Source organism: Taudactylus pleione, unplaced genomic scaffold (genome assembly GCF_031769625.1).
Source record: "Taudactylus pleione unplaced genomic scaffold, aTauple2 ptg000121l, whole genome shotgun sequence".
Taxonomy (NCBI): domain Eukaryota; kingdom Metazoa; phylum Chordata; class Amphibia; order Anura; family Myobatrachidae; genus Taudactylus; species Taudactylus pleione.
Window position 1 is genome coordinate 3,360,217 of NW_028284523.1, and position 19,705 is coordinate 3,379,921.

A 19,705-nucleotide genomic window follows, 5' to 3' on the forward strand; every position below is an offset into this window, starting at 1 on the left:
GAGCGGTTATAAAGAGACATATAGTAGTCTCTCTGAATAGTTTAGACATCTCTTAGTGATTGCAGGTTATAGAGCCATTTGAGCTCTAAAGAGACAGAATTCTAGTTATTTTGGCACAAAGTTTCTGAGCAAACAGTTTCTGCCTTATCTCCCTTCTCATAATGGGCCTCATTCATCAACGAGTTGTATCACTCAAAACAAGTGATAAAACTCGCTGTGTATGATAAATTGTACTGAAGCCAATCAGCTCCCAAATGTCATTTTCAAACAGACGATAGTTGGGAGCTGATTGACTGGAGCACCTTTATCGTATGCAGCAAGTTTTATCACTCATTTTTAGTGATAAAACTCGTTCATGAATGAGGCCCCTTATCTCTGCTAGACCCAGATAAGAGCTTAGGCTGTTTTTTGGGACCAAATTTGCTTTACTTGATCCCTACAGTACATAAGTTTGATATACATGGACTTTTTGGGGTCACTTATGCTCTTACTCAAAATTTAGATAGACCAATAGTAACAATATACTGGAACAGTACATTGCACTTATTGCAGCATGTGCCATGACTCATTGCCGGACATCATCTGTGAAAACAATTTCCCTATTCCCATTGCCAGCTTATCCCTGGAAGGTTTAAATATTATGTAAATACAGTATATGCATTGCCCTGCAGAATATCAACTGTGTGATTCCTAATCCCAGGGGGGTCACGGCCATTGCTACTACAGTGCCATAGTACCATATCTTATCTACCCCGCCTTGCTTTGGTCCTCTTCCACCACCTCTTTTTGTTTCTCTCTACTTTTCTCATCACCTCCTTATGTCCTCCTTGGTTTACGCCCCCAGCCATCTATTTGGTTCTGTTCCCTCCACCTCTCCCTGGTTCACTCTCTTTTCCCCCACCACCACCTCTTTTTGGCTCTCATTACTCTACCCTAACGTCTGTTTTGGTTCTTGCTTATTTTTCCCAACTTCTATCATATATCCATTAGATGGAAAGTGAGTGGAGCTGGAGAAGTGGGGAGAGAGCCGAGGGAGGGGATGGAGAGAACCAAAGAGTGGTGGAGGAGGAGAAAGAGAAGCTACAGCAATGCGACGAAAGGAAAGACTATACAGAGATGTGGGGAAAAAAACATCACACTCCTCTATTATGAATAACATGGAAAATGCAGGGGAAAGGGAAAAGGGAGTCATGGGGTGAGGAGGCGGAGGTACAATGGGAGTAGAGTTGTCCATCGATGGTGATAGCGATTTTACCATGGAAAGCAAAGAAGTTGCTTACTCACTACTATATCCATGCATGGCCATGGTCCATCTGTGTATGTCTGGTCTTGTGCTTTTACCATCAATGGTTTTCAGAAAATCATTAAACGTTTGGCTAACACCTTTGATGGACAAGCCTAAAGTACCGATAGCCACAGCCCTTCCAGTGACTAAGCGAGGCCACACAATGGATATCACACAGGCCCTTGCAGTTGAAAAGTCTCACCCGGTCTGCTAATAAATCTAAACTTGGACGTTGTTTCTCTCTTTCCTTCAGTGACCTGGCTGGTCCTCAGTGAAATATATCCCACTGAAATTCGAGGTCGAGCGTTTGCTTTCTGTAACTGCTTAAACTGGGGAACAAACCTGCTGATCACACTGTCATTCTTGGATGTCATTGGTAAGATGCACTGCTTGACTTTCATATTCCTACACACAGAAGCAGGGTGATACAGACCACCTAGAAATATGCATAGGGCACATTATTTATAGAAATGTTTTGTGTTAATTTTATCTACATTGTCATTTTCAGTTACTAATTCAGGGTGTGTTAATTGACGATATGCTGGGCAGTGTCCTTTATTAATACAGCACTGTACTGACTTGTTTCCCATAACAGCTTTATTTACATGGCGTCTCTCTTAAAACATCTTAAACGTGATTGGTGTACAGGAATTGGGGACTGCAAGTCCTTATCTTGTGTGTTTGATATTGGAGTCTGTGCTAGTGCATGCTTGGAACAGGGTCCCAACAAGAGTAGTAATATAAATGCTGAAGACTACTTACTCAAGGTTTGGGGTAAAAGTATTCAGGCAAGAATAATAAATTGGTGAATACATGTTACCATTTCTAGGGTTTAACATAAGCAAATGTCGTTGTCGGTGAGCCTGACGGTAATCTCTTCAAAATTTATAAGGTCTGTTAATCATCCCTAAATTCATAACCCAAGCCACAGGCAGTGGCAGATTTCCCATTTGGCACATGAGGCACGTGCCTAGGGGTGCCACTTGCCATGGGTGGCACAGCAGACAGCCCCCCTAACCCTACCTCTATTAGTTTTAGGTTTTGTGAGAGGCTCCAAGCCTTAATATGGATTCCCTTTGATTTGAATTATCTTCCCTTTCTTAGAAAAAAGGTTCACATCCTCTTCCCAACATACACTCCCCCCCTTACCCTTTGTCATTCATTCATTGCCACAGAATTCAAAAGATTGATGTAAATAGTTTTGAGGAGTAAAAGTTTAGCCCATTTCAGCTGCTGAATAACTAGTTGATACTTAGACCAACTTAATTACCTGCTTTTAGTGTTTTTTTAATTTTTTTTAATCAAAATTGAATTTATATACTTACTTTGTGGCATTTGTTAATAGTGCATAAAAGGCGAATAACTATGCATAACACATATGTAGGCTTTTAGGTGTTTGAAATAGATCTACAGTATATAAAAACTATATTTTTTTAGATTTAGCTTGTCTAGTTATTGCACACTATTATTCTAGTGCACAAGCCCTGTGCTTGCCAAACATAACGAATGTATGGAGACAGCAGATATAGTTCCACAATACAATGCAAACAGATTAAGGGGCCTATTCATCAACACTAAAATATCGATGGAGGTAATTAGGTTTAGAACTTGCATGGAGTTCTACCTAATTACCGGAGGAATTCATCCTTCTCCCCATAAGTATCTATAGGAAAAGCTGTCATTTTTGTGATGACAGCTTTTCAGAAGTTTGATACTTTTCCCTGCCTGCTCTAACTTACCGCAGCTGTAATCAGTGCTGCGCATGCGCCATTACATTCACAAAAGCGGCGCATGTGCAGCACTGATTACAGCTGCTGTAAGTCTGTGTCCATCTGCCCCTCCCCCACCTGCGTGGTCGCCTGGACCCCGGCAGACTGCAGCCGCAAACCCCAACCTCCCGCCCGGCTTGCTGAAGATTTTTTTTTCATTTATTTATTTTTTAAAAAACCTTATTTTTATTTTTTTTAACTTTGCTGTGTTCTGCCGGGAGAACACAGTCAGAGCAGCAGCCGGAGGAGGAACCAAGGAGTGATGGAACGAGCCTAGCTGGAAGCAGGTTAGTGTAACCTGCTAAACGCCACCTGAGTGGCAGATAGTAACACCATCAAATTTCGAAAATACATAATTTTCGGAATTTGATGAATAGCCTAATTTCTACATCCCCATACTAATGTATGGGGAGTGTGGAAATGAATGCAGGCGAACTTAACCAGGAGATATCAGTGATATCTCCTGTGTTAATTACCGTTATTTTAGTATTTATTAAGGAAAATGTCCTAAAAGTGTTATTTTAGTGTTGATGAATAGGCCCCTATGTGACATCTGCAATGGCCTTACCAAACTGCTGCCCTTCAGATCTGGTGAAATACCACAAAAACACAAGTAGTTCCTGAATACAACAGAAATATAGGAAACATTTGATGATTTATGATAGACACAGAACTGCGCAATAATTACTGCTGTACAACCTAACATGATTGAATCATGCACACGGTGTAATCTTATCTACAGAATCCATAGGTCTGTCCTGGACCTTCTTCCTGTATGGTCTGATGGGAGTCATGGCTACTGTATTTATTTACTACTTAATTCCGGAAACAAAAGGACAAACACTGGAAGAAATCAATGAACAATTCTCAGATAAAAGGTATATACTATCTATATCTAGTTATTAGATAACAAATACTCTTGGTCTCAGTCTTCGAGAGTTGTTTGTTCATAGCTACCTTTACCAGAACAAGGTGTGTGTGTGTGTGTATAAATATATATATAAATAGATATCGAACTTCGGAGATAGAAGCATTCAAAATTTGTCGGATGTACAGTGTAAACACGGCCAAGAGCTTCTGTTGCTCTGATACCAGAATGACTGTGTACTTCCTGGTTGCTGGATCGCACTATGAAATGCACAGCAACTATTTCCAGTTCCTTGTACAGCTGTTTCCGGCATTCAGGGTCTCCACGGTGTATAAGATTCATCCAATCTGTTTTACCCTTCAGGGGCTGACAAAGGAATGAACCGGAAGCAGCCTCTGGCCCTGATTCAGAGCCGGACGCTCTGACAGAGCGCTCGCTCTGAATCAGGGCGGTCTTTCCCAATTTTAGAGTGGCCTCCTGGCCGCTCGCATAGCTGTGGGCCACAGCTATAGCGAGCGGCCAAAAAGATGGTCGCGATGGACAAGACCATCGCGACCATCGGGCTTGCGACGAGACCCTTGTGGTAGGGTCTCATCTGTCGCAAGCCCTGGAGTGCTTTCGGCTCTATCGGAGCCGAGAGCACTCACACTGACATCACTTGTGATGTCAGTGGGGTCGGCCCCAGACAGTAGGCATTCCCATGGGAACGCCTTTGTCTGGCCAGCCACGCCCCCGGCACGCCCACCAAAGGGGGCGTGCTGTCACTCACCATCGGCAGCACGCCTCCTTTGTAGCGAGACCCATAGCAACGGCTTGGCCGTCGCTTTCCGGGTCTCGCGCATGTGCACGGCGGAGCCGGCTCCCTCGTGCGCATGCGCACTGGGCCAACATCGACCTGCTTGCGAGCGCTCAGTGCTTGCGAGCGGATCTGAATCAGGCCCTCTGTGCGGTCCAGCAACCAAGGAGGTAGCCAAAAAGTTTGGTCGCCATTGTTGACACCATCTAGTGTGTAAGCTGATGCATGAGCAAGTATAAATAAAAATTTGTGCTGCAGAGCTGCGTTTTTGCATCCCAATATAGTTGCCATCTTTATGGGTCTGACTGTAAATCCGATGGATCTCTCCTCATGGATGCATATATCAAGTTTTAGCATGTTCAGACTCATAATAAGCCTGGCTTAATAGCAATAGTGTTTCCTCAGTGCAGGTTTGTTGACTGTGTTGGCAGTGCAAGGGTGTTCTCAATGCAGGGTGTCGGCAGAGCGGGGGGTGCCAGCGGTGTCCTCAGTGCATGTGTGCTGACAGTGTCGGCAATGCAGGGGTGCTGGTGACCTCAGTGTGGGAGTTCCGGCAGTGTGTGGGTCGCTAAGGGTGTCCTGATTATGTGGAGCAGCATTGCAGGGGTGCCGGCAGCGGGGGTTAGGGGGTGCCATCTTTTGCTTCCTGTGTGCATTTTAAATTGGCTTAACGCTGATTGGCTGAGAGCCGTGACAGACGGCTCTCTCAGCCAATCGGCGTTAAGCACGGTCAATACAAAACCTCGCGACCCGACGGTGAGGGATCCGGGCAGGCAGGGAGATCCGAGCTTGGCTCTGATCGCCCCGGATCCCCGAATTTCGGGTGGGTTCGGTTCGCTGAGAACCAAACTCGCTCATCCCTAATAAATTCATACAGCATTTAAAAGGTACTGTAAACTCCATGCGAGAGCCATAGTAAATGATGTCCAGAGACTTAGATTATATGCTACAGAATAAAATTCCATAATTCCTTAGTATGTAGCAAAATGCATGCTATAAAATCAAATAATGAAATGAAAGAAAGATAAAATATTTTAATATTTTGACCTTGCAGATGGCCCAAGAAGAATGGTGTCCAAATCTGCATCTAACAATAAACCAAACAGGACAATGCTTTTATTCTTCTTTGGTGTTTAAGGTGTAGAACCATGAGAGATCTTGGCTTGGGCTCAGGGCCTGATTCAGAGCCGGACGCAATTAGCGCTCGCTCGTCCAGAAAATAGGGGTGGCTATTCAAATGAACCGTTCGCTCTTTGCGGTCTGTTCCCGCCTCTAGGTCTGACCGAGCGAACAAAACTTGCAGTCGTTTTTTGGGAAACTACGCCCCCTGGCCGCTCTCATCCTACGTCATGTCCGTTATTTATTAGATTAATCGAGTACATCGACCAGGGTATGAGCTGCTCGCTATTCTTGTGGTTGGTTTTTGCTACCACAATTTTGCGAGCAGTTCTGGCTATAAAATAACCCAGTGACGTGGTCAATGACGCTGCTGTTTTAATTATGCACACCCATAAATCGACTGTTTTGACCTTTAAGCACGCCTGCGATCGGATCTCCACTCCCCGTTTTGAAGCACCTTCCCCTGTTACCACCCACATACGCCTCTTTCTGTCACTCAAATTATCAGGCATTCGCTATTTTGCGAGCACATGAATTTCGACCGCACTGACTGGTTCGTGCATGCGTATAATGATCCGTACGCATGCGCAGTTGGGCAAACATCGCTCGGATCGAACGAGCGCCCGCTTATGAGCGGCTCTGAATCAGGCCCTAAATCCTTATGTAATTCCGTACCTGACCTGTAGAGGACGAATGCTATGCAAAAATTGCAGATTTTAATTATTTAAAAATTAACAGTAAATTCAATTTCAAATTTTTTTAGTTGCCTCTGCCGTGTTTTTTAATATGCTCGTATGTAAAATTTCACGATCTTGGCTTGTAAACTGTGGATTTGTATAGAAAGACAGAAATATATGTATGTGTGTATGTATGTATGTATGTATGTATGTATGTATATATATATATATATATATATATATATATATATATTTAATATATATAATATAGCTTCATGTCTCCCAGTCCCAATCTCCTCCCTCCGCATTTCGTATAAAGAACAGTCTGTACATTCTCTCCTAACCTATTCCACTTCTGATAATAACAGCATGTATGAGCTTCTCCCACTTATTGCATGACTAATAATGACTAATAATTATAGTGTGATGGACAATAAGTATTTCCTGAAAAGACTTTACAAAACTGTTACAAATCTCTTGATGTTCTCAATAACCCTGCCACATTTTGCTACAGTATACTATTGGTTACGTATTTTTACGCCATAAGGTTAATGCAGTTTTTATTTCAGCCCTTTGACCCCTTCAGGAATTAAGTACTCCCATGTAGTGGTGGCATAAAGGCAGTAACTGTGTAATCTGTATCTGATTATCACTATACTCCAGCTAGCTGAACAATTCAATTTGTCAGATCTGCAGAGTTGTTTATTCTCTAATGATTTAGTTCTTTGTTTCGTTTCAACCTCATCTCTGGGACATATAGAGAACAACCGCACTTAACGAAACCTTGTGGAGGCCCATCTGATTACTGCATGAATAGATGCATTGGGATTTCTGTTTTTTTTTTTTTTTTTGTGTGTGTGTGATTATGATGACTTCATTCTCTTTTCACAGTTTTAAATCCCTTTCACATAACTATAGTTTTTTCCGTTGTTTCTGGGTCTCTGGGTTTTGGGTAGATATGGTAGCTATGGACCCAACCACAAATGTCTGTAACTGATTGGCTGCGGTTCATCCATGGAAAATACTGCAGAGCTCAAGAGCTTACAGGGTTTGGCAAAGTGATGCAGCCATCTGCAGAGACCAGACCTGGCCTTTGTATTCCGAACAGTACAATCTACATTTGTTATAGTCCCGTCCTCCTCATACAGTATATCCCTTGGCTCGAGCCAGTGAGTGATGTCTCATTCTGTTGTAGACATTACATTAATGCCTGTTATTTTCAGCTACAATTTTGTGGTTTACATTTTCAATTGTTATGATGCCTATATGAAATAATTCTAATCTATATTGCTATAATCTTCTATAAAAAAAAACATATTTCTTTAAGTTGTGTAAATTAAATCTAGTGGAGCGTGGGCATTTCACTAGGAAAAAATGTTTATACACTTAGGGCCAGATTCAGATGTTCACGCAGACGTGGCAGTGTCTTTGGCTGCGCATATCGCCTTACTCTAATGCTGCAACGATTTCTTTAAAATTGAGACTCCTACATGCAGCATCTGTGAATATCCACCTCAGTGCATCTATAGGCACAACATCTGTGCACCATTGAAAGTTGCACCAGCCCTATGGCAATATTCCAGTCTGCTCTGCCCGTCAGCTCTATAGCTGCTAAAACTTTAGTATCTCAGGTCCTGATTCAGCCTCTGCGACTGTTCAATAAACAGTTAATGCAGCAGGAGTAAATAGACTCCTTTTATGTAAATAGACTCCTCCTGACGGCATCTCTGATCCTCTGCTGCATCCGAAGATGGAGTATCTGATCATCTGCGTGACCATCGTCCATCTCAGTAGCTCTCTGGTTACTCAGGATGGCCGGTGTTTTAACGCTGCTGGGGTCAGTGAGACTAAGTCAATGACCGGGCCGACAAGCCCCTGTTTTCGAGAGCGCCCTGTCCATACCCCCCCAAACCTCAATCATACTGCGGCTTGGGAGCACTGCGTGCGATCTCGCAGAACAAGACCTGTACATGCACAGGGTGGCATTTGCGCAGATCTCGCACCATCAAAGATGTATGTATACCATTGGGTTTGAGTACATCTCTGATTCAGGCCCTCAGGTGAATGAGATGTATTTAAGTTGCACTCCACATCCGATATACCCGCATACATAGCCAGGTAGAATGTAAAAACACAGTTTGAATGCATTGGCACTTCTGATATTTATGATTTGCCATGGACATTGACACACACGCTGCTGATAGGCACTCCTGGAGCCGACTTAATGTCACATTGTTTGCTGGTGAGTGTGGAGACATTGAATGGTGCTCAGGTCAATTGTTTACACTTGTATTGATATTTAAGGCTTGGCATGCTGAGTATTCTGATGCCAGGCATAATGAAGCTGCTTGAGAGCATCAAAACGGCCGTTGGGCCACCTGCTGTATACTGCCGATATCGCAGAATGATACTTTTTATTTTTTGTGACTGATGTTGATGTACTGATGTTTTTTGGGGCCATTTATAAAACCTATTTTTTCACTGCATTTACAGTATATGGACTAAGTGGTGAGGGGTCTACTCAAAGTCAAATTGCAGGAAGGGGCTGATTCAGAGATGTACGCTTGGCTGATATGGTTGCAAGTATCCAATGTTGTTGTTTTTTTTTTTTTTTTTAACTGCATCGGAGCAGCAGTGCGCATGTGATACGATACTGCTGCATCTCCGGACGCAATGTGGATGAAGCCGCAGTCTGACATCCTGCGACCATTCGGGGAAGGAGATTAGGACCGTTCCACAAAACGGAGGGGGCATGCCATTTTGTGCGAGTGCCGACGCAGATTTACTGGCCTTGGCAAATGAGATGTGGTGGCCATACTGAGTAGCCTTAGGGTTAATCAGATGGCTGATTCCTGCCCAATGGTCATGATGGTGATCCTGCAGTATATATGATGTAGACCGATTTGCTAATCAATAAATCTATTATAGGCACAATTGTAAACACAAACTTGTATTAATTCTTTAAGCTGTATTACCATTTAATTGCTCAATTTTACTTGCCTGACCCCTCACTCCCTTGGAGTCCACAGGGGCTGAGCTATTTTCCGCAGAGCTCCAGGACCAATCAGAAACTACATCTCAGTGGTTAAGACTTGTGATTGTTCCCCCCCCCCCCCACTTCTTCAGCATCACACATTCCCAGTTATAGCTTGGCACAGCGAGATGAGCCAAATGGCTGCGCCCCTGGGATTGCGGAGGGGGGGGGGGGGGGGAGTGGAAGGAGCGGGTAAGTAAATTTGTTGATTTTAGATGGTAATGCAGCTTTAAACAGTTTGCAGTGTTATTTTTAACATTTATTTACATGCCAGCATACCATAAGTGATCATTTGTAGAAATGAAAAATGCATCAAACTTATTATAACCAACACTTATTACTTGTAATTCTTTTTGAATATACAGCCTTAACAGGTATCACTAACTTTAGTTGACCACACAAACAGTGCAATCCTGTCACTTGCTCAGATCAATAAACAGTCGGACTTGTACACCCAATACAACAGTGGTTAAATTGCACAAATCCAGCTGCTATGGCACAATGCCATGTTACAATATGGAGCCCTGCCTCTCCATTTTCTGGGATGTCAAAATCAATTACAACTGATATTATCAGAGCTGCCAGGACATTGGTATTGGGTATTAGCACAGTAATCTGTGACAACACACCGGCCCCATAACCTATTGGCAGAGTATAAAATTAACATGCTGTAATAAAATGCTGTAGAGCTGAGCCCTAAGCCTATGACCTGTCAGGGGAGTGTGAAGTGCGAGCTGACATGCTGGGTACAGTAGGCCTCCAGACAGATTTCTATACCAGGATACAATATACTTTGTCAAGGTACATGTAGTGTTGAATATGTAACGAGATAGTTGGTGCTGGTGGCAATCTGTTAACATGTGGTACAGCTTAACCAGTTCTTAGATTTGGGTTGGGTATGAAATACCGATGGCTTAAAAGCCCCTGTAAGCCAGAGACATCATAACACCGATGCCGGCTGGTAAGCATCTTTAACCCTCCCTTGGGGGTGCCTAACCCTTAAACTCGGGGGGTGGTGCCTAAACCTAACCCCTCCGCAGGGTTCCTAACCCTAACCTCTCCCCGGTGATGCCTAACTCTAACCCCCCCCCCCCAATTCTTCTAGCCCAGTGTTGGCTAACCTTGACACTCCAGCTGTTGTGGAACTGTATATCCCAGCATGCCCTGCCACAGTTTTAGCATGCCCTAATAGCAAAACTGTAGCAGTGCATGCTGGGTTATGTAGTTCCATAACAGCTGGAGTGTCAAGGTTAGCCAACACTGCTCTAGCCTAAGCCTAACCCTCCCAGGGGGGTGCCAAACCCTAAGTCCCCCCAGGGGTGCCTAAACCAAAACCCTCCCCCCCGCGCGGCTGCCATGTCATGATGCCCAGCTAATCTACGTTCAGTATGCCGGGCGTCAGGATTTTGACGTGGGGCTAATGATTGGCGTCAATATTTAGACGCTTATCTTTAGTCCCATGCCCGGGTTTTCAGTGTCTGGATTCTGGCGGTCTGCATTTCTGAGTACAACCCCTTAGAGTTATTGAATCCGGTAGAACAACAAGTAGCATAAGACACATGGATGTCACAGGTGTAACAGCGGTATACAGATATAGCAGTCTGGAGCTAACTACCTCAATTATCAATGAGTTTTAGCTTTCACAATGAGTGATAAAACTTGTTGCATATGATAATGGTACTCCAGCCAAAAATGACATTTGGGAGCTGATTGGCTGGAGCACCATTTATCACACGCAACAAGTTTTATCACTTGTTTGGTACGATAAAACTTGTTGATAAATGGGCCCCTTAAAGTGTTGCTGGGAGTTGCAGTGTGCCGGGTGTGATAGCAAAAATACACCTGGGGATGGTAGCACTATTGCTCTCCACTATAGCCGTGGTGATACAGTGTACTTGCAGTGTCAAGTATGGGCTCTGTATGGCTCTGTGGCTGGTGAATCTCCTGGGTCCATCTCATGGAATGCCACGGACAAAGATGTGTGGAGATGCCACGCATGTGTATTAGCGTATGTCAGAGGTTGGACCTAGTGTCCTCCAAACCAGCTTACCTCGCTGGGTACTGGATAGGAGGCAGCATAGGAGCATACTACTTCCAACACTAGGAAGGTATGAACATGTGTTGGGGTGTAATTCTGTCAGGGCACTATTCAGAACTGCACCAAGGGGGCGTTGCTGTACCATCTTGGGGGCATTGTTGTGTCATCCTTGCACTCCCAATCCCTCAGAGAGGCCAGGGTATTTTATACATGGCTTCTCACCACATGGCACCCCTGGATCTGTTTTACCATCCTGTTAGTTCAATTCCTATGCAACTGGTTCTGAATTTCGTTAGCTAGGACAGCACCAAACGTGCATTTTTCAGCCAACTTGATAAAGAAATGACCAGGTTATCTAACCAAATCAGCACTTGAGGCCAGCTAAAAGAAGATTATGCAGAACATAATTTGAAAGCTACTTAACCCCATATCATTTTTTACAGAAATATCCCAACTCCTATAGTGAGTGCTCAGTTCTACATTTTTCTTTCTGCATACAGCAAATGTACTATAGTTTTTATTTTGCAGACACTAGCCAACATTTTTCTTCTGTTTGAAGCATATACATTTTTTTTATAATTGTGATCATGTAATGGCATATTCCATGTGATGATTTTGAATGTAATTCATTAAAGATTTAATTTGTTAGTTTCAGATTCATCAACGGGAGCCGGTTATTTGGGAGGTTTGGAATAAAACAAGTATCGGATCCTGAATACCAAAGAATGGGGCAACCAACAACCTCAGACTCCAGCTTGTCGAGTGACTCCTGACAATGTTTTAGAAGGTTTTGATACATCTCCCCCATAATGACAAAGGACAATGCATATGAATTTTTTTCTGCCTTCAGTCTACCCCAACACTTTTCCTACATGTATAGATTTAATTTTGGTTATTTATTTTTTGTTCCAAAAAGGTTGTGCTAGTTGTGCTACAGGCAGGGCTGCCAAGAAAAGTGCTGTGCCCAGTACTTTTCTGGGGGCATGTCCAATCGGACAGCATGGCAATGACCCATTGTTATCAGGCCCGCATGGTGCTGTTTTGCTGCTGGAGGGGACGTGGGCACATAATTGTGACCATGGCTACACTACCTTGTCTGACGCACCCTTCTCGGCCAAAAAGAGAATCAGTAACTCGGACTCCGCATAGTCTTCACACAGCCACATGCTCTGCTTACCTCCTCATCAGAAGATGGAGGGATCAGTTTGTGTAAATCACTAGACCAAAAGGAGGTCTCCATATGTAATCTGAAATGATGTGAAACTGGTTTTATTTTTAATACATCTGTGAGGAAAATCTGTTGGGTTAAATATATTTTTATATTTTTGACTTTGCTAAATAAAATAAAAATGTTTTCTGACGACTACATGAGGAGTTTTTGTAACAAATATAACTTGGTTACTAATTCGGACTGGAGGAACATAATTTGCATTTTAAAACCGCCATCCCACATGTATCTTGTATCACTTTTCTGTTAGCTCTAGTTTTAGCAATTATCTGTTCTTCAAAATCTTAAAGGATGAATACCAGTCACATACACCCTTGGTCACAACTATTAGCTTGCCCTGTGTGTAGGAGGGGGAGAAGGATGGGGAGTGTTTACAGTACAAAGTGGAGAGTGAGCTCAAATATTCTTTCTTTTTAAGAATGTTCCAAACAGTTGATTTGGCCACACCTAATGTTTTTGCTATCTCTCTGATGGGTTTGTTTTGATTTTTCAGCCTAATGATGGCTTGTTTCACTGGTAGTGACAGCTCTTTGGATCTCATATTGAGAGTCGACAGCAACTGATTCCAAATGCAAATGTCACACCTAGAATCAACTTCAGACCTTTTACCTGCTTAATTGATAATGAAATAATGAGGGAATAGCCCACACCTGTCCATGAAATAGCTTTTGAGTTGATAGTCCCATTACTTTTGGCCCCTTAAAAAGTGGGAGCCACATATAGAAACCGTTGTAATTCCTACACCGTTCACCTGATTTGGATGTAATTGCCCTCAAATTAAATCTGAAAGTCTGCAGTTAAAGCACATCTTGTTTGCTTCATTTCAAAGCCATTGTGGTGGTGAATATAGGCCAAAATATGAAAATTCTGTCAATGTCCCAATATTTATGCACCTGACTGTGTATATTGATATCAGTGGTATGATCATACCACTTTTCACACACAGTACCTAAAGACCCACTACCTCTTCTAATATGCCAGCCTATTAGAGCTGTAAAGAAATCTTCCAATACACACATTCACCATATATGGTATGCACATAACAATAGTAACCTGCCTGGTGCCATAACTACCCCATACCCCAAGTTTGTGGCACTATTAACTCTGTCCAGAACCTAGTGGTACTGTACCATCTGTCAACTCTGCTTTTATCTGCACCACCTCTTTGTAGCCACTCCATCAGACTGACTCCTCCGTGGTTTGTAAGCACCAATATTTATTCAGCAGCACATTCTCCCACTCTCAGCATGAGCTGTGGCTTGCAGTAGCACTAAATGCCTCTTAAGGTCTGGTTTCTGTGCAACCCAGTGATCCCCGCAGAGCCAGGCACTGTTTTTATTTTTTTACTTATTAATTCTGTCACTGTCATCTGTCCCACAGCAGTACCAAGGGGGATACACACGTCAGCTGCAGATGCTCATTGTGTGCATAGAAATGCATGTTTATCTTTGCCCAGATTCAGAGTTTGCCCCATCTCTATGACCTCACAAACCCATCTGTCCACTTGTGAAAGTAGCCATCATCATGATCAGTACTCATGTGCCCCAGCACTATCCTTGAACATGATATTCGTCTGAAATAAGATGCATCACTGTGTATGCGGAAAGAAAAATTTGAGCTCACAATTCCTTCCACAGGCCGCAACATGCACTCACTCTACACAGCTTACTTCCGAATGCCCAGATGCCACCTAGTTACACCAGTTTAACCAAAGGCGGAGAGGCAACTGAGATAAGTATGCTCTGACTCACCTACAGATCCTTATAGTTGTGAATGAGAGACCTGCAATTTCTGCAACGGGTCAGACCTGCTGTAATTTTGCATGAGGGGTCGATGTACTTTGATGTATACCTAGGACAGCAAGGTATTGCGTATGTGAGAAAGCAGTAGTGCGCATCCCTGTGCTGGCTGAGCTGTGGCAGGCATTAGCATATTTTTGCAGATTCATTGCTTGCGCTTAAGCAGCTGCGATCGCAATTGCGATTCGTACTGAATCAGACCCATAGTACTATTGTACTTTGGGAGCATACTTTATTAAAAAGGTTTCATCTACCCTTTTTAACATGAATCATGTTTCAACATTTGTGTGTATACTGCGTAATTGTTCTGAATATTATTCCTTAGTTCAATACCACTAACCATTATATATTTTAGGAAACACCAATATTTTTTTTTTTACATGAAAATTGTTTGCACAGGATTGTCTATAAAATGGGCACTAGATGGCACCAAAGACACAGTACTGTGTGTGTGGCAGCAGAAATGTCTGAATCTAGACTTGTTGTAGGTACAATATTTCTACACCAGAATGGCCTCTATAATATAGAACACCCAGATCTGTCGGCAGTCCTCATACATAGACAATTGACTCCGGTTCTCATTTCACAAAATAATCACATATCCATCCAGTAAGGAATGGCACACGGAGGCTTAAAGTATATGAATGCAACGCTATTAAAATGAACGTGCTTCCGAGATTTTGTACCTCTTTCAAACACTCCCAGTCAGAGTTCCCTCCATTTTCCTAGCTGCTCTCCAGCGGCTCGTCTCCAGATTTGTATGAGCGGGTCGCAAGCCCAGAGTTAGATTTTGTATTCTTTACCAGCATGTTAGGGAGGGAGGCTTGGGCCTACCCAACTTCCACAAATATTATTTAGCCTATCTAGTGCAAGGACATCTAACCCAAGCTGTCCTTGCACATGCTGACGCACGCACTAGAGGGTGGATAGACTTGGAAGCTCAATTACTTAACTATCTTTCCCCCTACTCTCTTTTTTGGATGGAACATAAACACAGACCGCCCTACTCCAGTATCCCTCTGACTCTTCGCTTCTCCCTATCCATATGGGACTATTACAATAGAACTTTCTCCCTAATTCAAATTTCAAACCAAGTTTCACATGACCCCTCTATGGAACAACCTGGCCTAGATCCTAAAGCCTTTGCTCCTTTGTTCTCCCACAACATTACATTCCTAAAAGATATTGCTACCCTTCGTGTTTTCCCTGAATTTTCGGAATTATGGGACAGATTGAACATACCGACAAGATGCTTTTACCAATATCTCCAAATACGCCATCTTCTTTTTTTCTTCAGGTTCAAAATCTCATCCATCATACTCTCCTTTGGAGTCCTTCTGCCTCCTTAGATCTAACTCTAAAGGCCTCATCTCAACCTTTTACAGTTTATTAATTGCTCATAACCGCCCTCTAAAAGAACCACACGAACTGGCCTGGGAAAAGGACATAGGGGAGTTTCTGGAACCTGAGGAATGCTCTAAAATTTGCAAACTGGCGGTGAAAACCTCAATATGTGTTAGAATCAAGGAAAACACTTATAAGAGGCTGTATAGATGGTATCTAGTTCCCACTCGTATTCGAGACATCTCCCCTCAGTCCTCAGGCGAATGTTGGAGGGGCTGTGAAGAGGAGGACACCTTAGCTCCTATTTGGTGGCACTGCCCTAAAATTAGGGCCTTTTGGGAGAAGGTTCATCGCCTGATTCTCTCTATCACAAATATCTCTCTCCTTTCTTGTCTGTCTTCCTATTTACTTCCGAGACCCATCCGTAGCTGTGACAATCACACCCAAGCACTTATCAGACATATTCTTAATGCAGCTAATTGTGCGATTGCAGCCTCATGGAAAAAAACAGACCCCTTCCCCTTCCATCACTGCTCTACACAACTCTATCTGGCACACGTATAAATTGGAACATATTACCAGCCAACTGTAATGTTCTGGTTTAGTTGTGGACCCAGGGTGGTGACAGGAGCTGACACAGAAGTGGATTGAAATAAAAAGGTAGATTCTTTAATGTGTGTTTTGGCAGACATGGGATTGGCAAAAGCAAAAGTCCAGGTTTAGCACTAAAGTGCACTTGTAAACTGTAGTGAGGGTAATGGGAGAATGTACAGATGGTGGCAGGTGAGAATAGTCCAGTATGCAGGTGATGAGTCCAGCTGGGAGTGAAATGGAGACAAGGTGCAGGGTGTCAGCAGGCTCAGGCAGGGGAAAAGGTAGTGGAGGATGCAGGGTAGTCCAGCAGGTTTTCTGGAGCTGACAAGCAGGCTGGCAGGTAGCGTTTACACAGGTAACCAAAGGTGAGCTCAGAGAACTCCCTCTCAGCTAGGCTGAGATACACATTACACTGGCAATGAAGGAAGGCTCTGGACCTTCCTAAATACCCCTTGCCGCGCTATGTCTGGGTGGAAGGAGCACATGACTCACCAGGATTGGGCAGTTGAATCACATGGTCAGAAGGCAAGATGGCGGTGCCCATGCCAAATGGAACGGAAACACCACCAGTCCTCACCAACCCTGAGTAACAATGTGCCCGCACAGAACCACGCGCAGCCAATGCCCCTCGCCAAACACCAGCGCAACCACCAGATACCCCCCGCCATAGTGACCTCACAGGTAATACCCGCCGACCACCATGCTGAGAAACCTTGGCCGTGACAGTACCCCCCCCTGCTTTTTGGGTGGCCTCAGGACAATCACCAGGCTTCTTTGGATGGGTGGATTGGAATTTCCTGATGAGTGCAGGAGAATGGACATCTCGGACTTTGGTCCAACAGCGCTCCTCTGGACCATGACCCTTCCAATCCAGCAGGTATTGCAAACTGCCTCTGCGAAGATGGGAATCCAGGACCTGGGAGACCTCAAACTCGACTCATCTTTCAGTCTGGACTTTGGGAGAAGCAGGCAGGACTCTGTGGAACTTGTTCTGCACCAGGGGTTTGAGTAAGGACACATGAAAGGAATTGGGAATTTTTAGATATGAGGATAACTGAAGGCGATAAGCCACGGAGTTTATGACCTCTATTTTGGTGAAGGGCCCGATTAAGCGTGGGGCAAATTTCATAGATAGTACTCTGAGACGTAGGTTCCGGGTGGACAACCAGACTTGGTCTCCAACTTGCATGCGCAGTACCTTCCTACGCTTTTTATCGGCCTGGGTTTTGTAACGGGAGGACGCCTTCACCAAGTCAGCAAGCACTTGAGTCCAGATGACAGCAAAATCCCGCACCATGTCTTCTACAGCTGCGACATCAAAGACAGACAGGCTTTGGAATTCAGGAACCCGGGGATGAAGACCGTAAACGATCTGGAATGGAGTTTGGTTTGTTGAAAAGTGGTAGGAGGCATTATGTGCAAACTCGGCCCATGGTAGCAATGCGGCCCAATTATCTTGAAACGATGTCATGAAAATTCTCAAGAAGGTCTCAAGGTCTTGATTAACCCTCTCAGTGGAGCCATTGCTTTGCGGGTGGTATGCCGTGGAAAAATGTAATTTCACCTAAAGTACAGAACATAAGGCCCTCCAAAACTTTGCAGTAAATTGAACACCACGGTCAGAGACTATCTCAACAGGAAGACCATAGAGACAGAATACGTGTTGAACAAACAGATGAGCCAGGTCAGGAGCAGTAGGCAGTTTCTTTAGGGGTATGTAATGGACCATCTTTGAGAATCAGTCTACTATGACCCAGATAGTAGTAAACCCTTGAGAGTTTGGCAAATCTGTGACTAAGTCCATGGAGAGATGAATCCATGGACATGATGGAGTGGGTAATGGCAACAATTCACCAGCCGGGGTCTGTGGAGAAGATTTATGCTGGGCACAGGAGGAGCATGAAGAAATGAATTCTAACATGTCAGCTTTCATGGATGGCCACCAATAGTTTCTCTTTAAAAGCTCCCAGGTCTTCCGGGTGCCAGAGTGCCCTGCGAAGCGAGAGGAATGAGCCCAAGTGAGGAGCTGCTTCCTTAACCCCGGGGCCATGAAAGATTTCCCAGTAGGTGGCTGTACCTGTAAGGTGGCGAACACTCTTGACTCTAAAACAGGGGTATTATGTTGATTCTCCAGTTTGTCATCACAGAGGAGAGAGATGGATAGAGCATCTGCCTTTTGATTGAGTGCCCCAGACCGGAGGGTCAAGGTGAACTGAAACCTGGCAAAAAATATTGCCCATCGAGCCAGGCGAGGACTCACATATTGAAGATTTTTGAGGAAAAGGAGATTCCTATGGTCAGTAAACACGGTGAAGGGGAACTTTGCCCCTTCCAGGAGGTATCTCCATTCTTTTAGTGCCAACTTCACTGCCAGGAGTTCTTGTTTGCCTATGGCGTAATTTCTTTCGGCAGACGAGAACTTTCTTTTGAAAAAAACCCACAGGGGTGAACTCTATTATCCTCATAACGCTAGGACAGGACTGCTCCCATAGCTTCTGATGACGTGTCTACTTCCAACAAAAAAGGCCTATCCAGATCCGGCTGTCAAAGTACTGGAGCAGAGATGAAGGCTTGCTTTAGGAGCTGGAAGGCAGTCTCTGCCGCAGGTGACCATAGGGCAGGTTTGGACCTTTACGGGTCAGGGCTGTAATGGGAGCTAGTAATGACGAGAATCCCTTGATGAAGTGTCTATAGTAGTTGGCGAACCCAAGCAATCTCTGGATGGCTTTCAAGGTCTGAGGTCGGGTCCAATCCAAAATCGCCTGTACCTTATTGGGATCCATTTCCAGACTGGAACCAGAGATGACATAGCTAAGGAAAGGCACACTGGGTACACTGAAGACACATTTTTCCAACTTGCAGTAAAGGTGGTTCTTTCACAGACAAGTTAAAACTTCCTTCACATGTTCATGATGTTTCACCACAGAAGACGAAAAAATTAGTATATCGTCCAGGTAGACAACAACCGAGACTTATAACAGGTCCCGGAAAATCTCATTAACAAAAGTCTGAAAAACAGCAGGGGCATTGCATAAACCAAAGGGTATCAACAAATATTCGAAGTGTCCATCTCTGGTATTAAAGGCGGTCTTCCATTCATCGCCAGCATAAATACGGATGAGGTTATAAGCCTCTCTTAGATCAAGCTTTGAGA

At 43.9% G+C, this 19,705-nt stretch overlaps 1 protein-coding gene across 2 annotated transcripts in view; it reads left to right on the forward strand.

The window, feature by feature from the left end:
* SLC2A10 (solute carrier family 2 member 10) overlaps positions 1-12,952 on the forward strand; it is a 34,779-nt gene extending 21,827 nt beyond the window's left edge. For both annotated transcript variants that reach the window (XM_088472144.1, XM_088472143.1), the window contains 3 exons: positions 1,539-1,661; positions 3,797-3,932; positions 12,236-12,952. In XM_088472144.1, coding sequence (XP_088328270.1) covers positions 1,539-1,661; positions 3,797-3,932; positions 12,236-12,359 — 383 coding nt within the window. In that variant the 3' untranslated portion in view covers positions 12,360-12,952. The remainder of the gene's footprint in view (positions 1-1,538; positions 1,662-3,796; positions 3,933-12,235) is intronic.
* The last annotated feature ends 6,753 nt before the right edge of the window (positions 12,953-19,705 follow it).